Raw genomic sequence first — 5868 nt, 5'->3', positions numbered from 1 at the left:
TATTCCCAGTGTTGAGCTGCCTCTATTCCCAGTGTTGAGCTGCCTCTATTCCCAGTGTTGAGCTGCCTCTATTCCCAGTGTTGAGCCGTCTCTATTCCCAGTGAAGAGCTGCCTCTATTCCCTGAGTTGAGCTGACTCTATTCCCAGTGTTGAGCTGCCTCTATTCCCAGTGTGGAACTGTCTCTATTCCCAGTGAGGAGCTGTCTCTATTCCCAGTGAAGAGCTGTCTCTATTCCCAGTGTTGAGCTGTCTCTATTCTCAGTGAAGAGTTGCCTCTATTCCCAGTGAGGAGCTGCCTCTATTCCCAGTGTTGAGCTGCCTCTATTCCCAGTGTTGAGCTGCCTCTATTCCCAGTGTTGAGCTGTCTCTTTTCCCAGTGTTGAGCCGGCTCTATGCTCAGTGAAGAGCTGCCTCTATTCCCAGTGAGGAGCTGCCTCTATTCCCAGTGATGAGCTGAGACACCAGTGAAGAGCTGCCTCTATTCCCAGTGAGGAGCTGCCTCTATTCCAAAGTGAAGAGCTGAGACACCAGTGAAGAGCTGCCTCTATTCCCTGTGAAAATGTAAAAAATTATTCTCTCACTTAACCCCCGGGACTTCATTACTCCTTACTGAGTGGACCAAAATGGCTATCAGCAATGCGGGGAGAAAAGTTCTCTCAACAAATCATTTTCAGCGTGGGGGCCTCCCCTAAATATCTTCCCGCATCTGTTGAGACCCTGGAGATCAACTCTGCAGACCCTGCTCCCTGCACCCACCCTGTAAGACCCTGGATTGACCCCGTTCCCAGACTCCCTGGTCCCCAGCCTCCATTGTCCCCAGCCTCCATTGTCCCCAGCCTCCCATGGTCCCCAGCTTCCCTGGTCCCCAGCCTCCATGGTCCCCACTCTCCCTGGTCACCAGCCTCCATGGTCCCCAGCCTCCATGGTCCCCAGCCTCCCTGGTCCCCAGCCTCCCATGGTCCCCGTCCTTCATGGTCCCCGTCCTCCATGGTTCCCAGCCTCCCATGGTCCCCACTCTCCCTGGTCACCAGCCTCCCTGGTCCCCGTCCTCCATGGTTCCCAGCCTCCCATGGTCCCCACTCTCCCTGGTCACCAGCATCCGTGGTCCCTGTCCTCCATGGTCCCCGTCCTCCATGGTTCCCAGCCTCCCATGGTCCCCAGCCTCCCATGGTTCCCGTCCTCCCTGGTCCCCAGCCTCCCATGGTCCCCAGCCTCCCATGGTCCCCGTCCTCCATGGTCCCCAGTCTCCCATGGTTCCCGTCCTCCCTGGTCCCCAGCCTCCCATGGTTCCCGTCCTCCCTGGTCCCCAGCCTCCCATGGTCCCCAGCCTCCCATGGTCCCCAGCCTCCGTGGTCCCCAGCCTCCCATAGTCCCCAGCCTCCCATGGTTCCCGTCCTCCCTGGTCCCCAGCCTCCCATGGTCCCCGTCCTCCATGGTCCCCAGCCTCCCTGGTCCCCAGCCTTCCATGGTCCCCAGCCTCCCATGGTCCCAGCCTCCCATGGTTCCCGTCCTCCCTGGTCCCCAGCCTCCCATGGTCCCCAGCCTCCCTGGTCCCCAGCCTCCCTGGTCCCCAGCCTCCCATGGTCCCCAGTCTCCCATGGTCCCCAGCCTCCGTGGTCCCCGTCCTCCGTGGTTCCCGTCCTCCCTGGTCCCCGTCCTCCCATGGTCCCCAGCCTCCCATGGTCCCCAGCCTCCCATGGTCCCCAGCCTCCCATGGTCCCCAGCCTCCCTGGTCCCCAGCCTCCCATGGTCCCCAGCCTCCCTGGTCCCCATCCTCCCTGGTCCCCAGCCTCCCATGGTCCCCAGCCTCCCTGGTCCCCGTCCTCCGTGGTTCCCGTCCTCCCTGGTCCCCAGCCTCCGTGGTCCCCAGCCTCCCTGGTCCCCAGCCTCCATGGTTCCCGTCCTCCCTGGTCCCCAGCCTCCCATGGTCCCCAGCCTCCCATGGTTCCCAGCCTCCCATGGTCCCCGTCCTCCCATGGTCCCCAGCCTCACATGGTCCCCGTTCTCCCATGGTCCCCGTCCTCCATGGTCCCCAGCCTCCCATGGTTCCCATCCTCCCTGGTCCCCAGCCTCCCTGGTCCCCAGCCTCCCATGGTCCCCAGCCTCCCATGGTCCCCAGCCTCCCTGGTCCCCAGCCTCCCATGGTCCCCAGCCTCCCTGGTCCCCAGCCTCCGTGGTCCCCAGCCTCCCAGGGTCCCCAGCCTCCCATGGTCCCCAGCCTCCCTGGTCCCCAGCCTCCCATGGTCCCCAGCCTCCCATGGTCCCCAGCCTCCCATGGTCCCCAGCCTCCCTGGTCCCCAGCCTCCCATGGTCCCCAGCCTCCGTGGTCCCCAGCCTCCCATGGTCCCCAGCCTCCCATGGTCCCCAGCCTCCCATGGTCCCCAGCCTCCCTGGTCCCCAGCCTCCCTGGTCCCCAGCCTCCCATGGTCCCCAGCCTCCCATGGTCCCCATTCTCCCATGGTCCCCAGCCTCCCTGGTCCCCAGCCTCCCATGGTCCCCAGCCTCCCATGGTCCCCAGCCTCCGTGGTCCCCGTCCTCCGTGGTTCCCGTCCTCCCTGGTCCCTAACCTCCCTGGTCACCAGCCTCCCTGGTCCCCGTCCTCCGTGGGAGGGAGGGAGGCAAGGAGGGAGTGGGGGAGGTAGTGAGGGAACGGGGGAGGGAGGGATGAGGCAGGGAGGGAGGGAGGGAGGGAAGAGTGGTGTCTCAGTCTGTTTGTTTCTGGGAGGGAGGGAGGGAGGGAGTGGTGTCTCAGTCTGTGTGTTTCTGGGAAGGAGGGAGGAGTGGTGTCTCAGTCTGTGTGTTTCTGGGAAGGAGGGAGGAGTGGTGGTGTCTGTGTTTATCTGTCTGGGTGTAGATAAGGAGTTGTTTGATGGGGATAAGAGGAAGGAGTGTGATTTTGGTCAGCCAATCTGATTCATAGAGAGAGAGAAAGATGGGAGATGGACGAGAGGGGCGTGAGTGGGGGGGTAAAGAGAGACACAGAGGGAGGAGAGAGACGAGAAAGAGAGATGGAGAGAGAGGGGGATAGAGAGAGATGGGAGAGAGAAATGCAGAGAGAGAGGGAAGGAAGGCCCAGGTCGCTTGGCCGTAGCTGCGAACAGTAATTACATAAAGAGATTAGTATAGACAGGAGAGAGAGGGGTGGAGAGGAGGTAGAGGAGTGGTAGAGAGGAGGTAGAGGAGTGAAGGAGAGAGAGGGGTGGAGAGGAGGTAGAGGAGTGGTAGAGAGAGAGGGGTGGAGAGGAGGTAGAGGAGTGGTAGAGAGAGAGGGGTGGAGAGGAGGTAGAGGAGTGGTAGAGAGAGAGGGGTGGAGAGGAGGTAGAGGAGTGGTAGAGAGAGAGGGGTGGAGAGGAGGTAGAGGAGTGAAGGAGAGAGAGGGGTGGAGAGGAGGTAGAGGAGTGAAGGAGAGAGAGGGGTGGAGAGGAGGTAGAGGAGTGAAGGAGAGAGAGGGGTGGAGAGGAGGTAGAGGAGTGAAGGAGAGAGAGGGGTGGAGAGGAGGTAGAGGAGTGAAGGAGAGAGAGGGGTGGAGAGGAGGTAGAGGAGTGAAGGAGAGAGAGGGGTGGAGAGGAGGTAGAGGAGTGAAGGAGAGAGAGGGGTGGAGAGGAGGTAGAGGAGTGAAGGAGAGAGAGGGGTGGAGAGGAGGTAGAGGAGTGAAGGAGAGAGAGGGGTGGAGAGGAGGTAGAGGAGTGAAGGAGAGAGAGGGTGGAGAGGAGGTAGAGGAGTGAAGGAGAGAGAGGGGTGGAGAGGAGGTAGAGGAGTGAAGGAGAGAGAGGGGTGGAGAGGAGGTAGAGGAGTGAAGGAGAGAGAGGGGTGGAGAGGAGGTAGAGGAGTGAAGGAGAGAGAGGGGTGGAGAGGAGGTAGAGGAGTGGTAGAGAGAGAGGGGTGGAGAGGAGGTAGAGGAGTGGTAGAGAGAGAGGGGTGGAGAGGAGGTAGAGGAGTGGTAGAGAGAGAGGGGTGGAGAGGAGGTAGAGGAGTGAAGGAGAGAGAGGGGTGGAGAGGAGGTAGAGGAGTGAAGGAGAGAGAGGGGTGGAGAGGAGGTAGAGGAGTGGTAGAGAGAGAGGGGTGGAGAGGAGGTAGAGGAGTGGTAGAGAGAGAGGGGTGGAGAGGAGGTAGAGGAGTGGTAGAGAGAGAGGGGTGGAGAGGAGGTAGAGGAGTGGTAGAGAGAGAGGGGTGGAGAGGAGGTAGAGGAGTGAAGGAGAGAGAGGGGTGGAGAGGAGGTAGAGGAGTGAAGGAGAGAGAGGGGTGGAGAGGAGGTAGAGGAGTGGTAGAGAGAGAGGGGTGGAGAGGAGGTAGAGGAGTGGTAGAGAGAGAGGGGTGGAGAGGAGGTAGAGGAGTGGTAGAGAGAGAGGGGTTGAGAGAAGGTAGAGGAGTGGTAGAGAGAGAGGGAAGGAAGGCCCAGGTCGCCTGGGAAGGAGTGAAGGAGAGAGAGGGGTGGAGAGGAGGTAGAGGAGTGGTAGAGAGAGAGGGGTGGAGAGGAGGTAGAGGAGTGAAGGAGAGGAGGACTAGTCCCCGCTGCTGGCTTGACTCTGAAGAGGAGAGTCGGGTCGGTCCTGGTCGGTCACTTGATGAAAACCCAGAAGTAGCTGGAAGTGGTGTTGGAGGTCCAGTAGGGGGCACTCTTCCTTCTGATCTAAGGAGATCCTAATGCCCCAGGGCAGTGAAGGGGAAATTGCCATGCAATAGTGTGCCAACTTTCAGATGGGACGTTATAATGGTGCCCTGATTTTCCGTTGTCACTAAAGATCCCATGGTACTTATCGCAAGAGTAGGAGTGTCAACCCCGGTGTCCTGGCTAAATGTCCAATCTGGCCCTCATACCCTCATGGCCACCTAATCATCCCCAGCTCATTCATCCAACCCCTCTTCTCCCCTGAAACTCTTTCTCAGGTTGTTGCTATAAAATGAAATATGTTCTCAGCGAGGTTATTATAATTTAGATTTTTTTTTTTTTTTTAATTGACATGCAAATAAAATAAAATGTTATTTGCCACGTCACGCAGATACTAATAGCTAGCGGCTGTCTCACCTGGTCTTTATCCTCTAATAGTTTCTATGATTCTTTGTGGGTGCTGTTCAGATTAACTTTGAGGTTGGTTGGGTTGGTCCCCTTTTCATCTATGTTCCACATAAGGCCGTCCTCTCCTGACTCTACAGGCCGTCCTCTCCTGACTCTACAGGCCGTCTTCTCCTGACTCTACAGGCCGTCCTCTCCTGACTCTACAGGCCGTCCTCTCCTGACTCTACAGGCCGTCTTCTCCTGACTCTACATGCCGTCCTCTCCTGACTCTACAGGCCGTCTTCTCTTGACTCTACAGGCCGTCTTCTCCTGACTCTACAGGCCGTCTTCTCCTGACTCTACAGGCCGTCTTCTCCTGACTCTACAGGCCGTCTTCTCCTGACTCTACAGGCCGTCCTCTCCTGACTCTACAGGCCGTCCTCTCCTGACTCTACAGGCCGTCTTCTCCTGACTCTACAGGCCGTCCTCTCCTGACTCTACAGGCCGTCTTCTCCTGACTCTACAGGCCGTCTTCTGACTCTACAGGCCGTCTTCTCCTGACTCTACAGGCCGTCTTCTCCTGACTCTACAGGCCGTCTTCTCCTGACTCTACAGCCCGTCCTCTCCTGACGCTAGAGTATAGTGTGGGTGTGTTTACTAGAGATTCGGGTGGAGGTATTTACTAGAGATTAATGTGGGTGTATTTGTTAGAATTGAATGTGGGTGTGTGTACTTTAATTTACTGTGGGTGTTTTTACTAGTCTTTAGTGTGGGCGTGAGCACTCTTAGAAGTGTGTTATTCTGAACCCTTCAGTGTCTGTCCTTTGTCAGAACGTGATGAGGATAATTACTGCTTCAGCCTTTCTGCCCCT

At 58.4% G+C, this 5868-nt stretch overlaps 1 protein-coding gene across 1 annotated transcript; it reads right to left on the bottom strand.

Annotated features, from left to right (window-relative positions):
• Window positions 1–1024: 1024 nt before the first annotated feature.
• Window positions 1025–1960, bottom strand: LOC116375757 (S-antigen protein-like). Its single transcript, XM_031832828.1, has one exon. It carries the CDS (start codon window positions 1958–1960, stop codon window positions 1025–1027), a length of 936 nt encoding a protein of 311 aa, XP_031688688.1.
• Window positions 1961–5868: the final 3908 nt, after the last annotated feature.

Source organism: Oncorhynchus kisutch, linkage group LG10 (assembly GCF_002021735.2).
Source record: "Oncorhynchus kisutch isolate 150728-3 linkage group LG10, Okis_V2, whole genome shotgun sequence".
Lineage (NCBI taxonomy): Eukaryota > Metazoa > Chordata > Actinopteri > Salmoniformes > Salmonidae > Oncorhynchus > Oncorhynchus kisutch.
The sequence above is the reverse complement of the archived record's forward strand: the minus strand, read 5'-3'. Positions and strand labels throughout refer to the sequence as shown.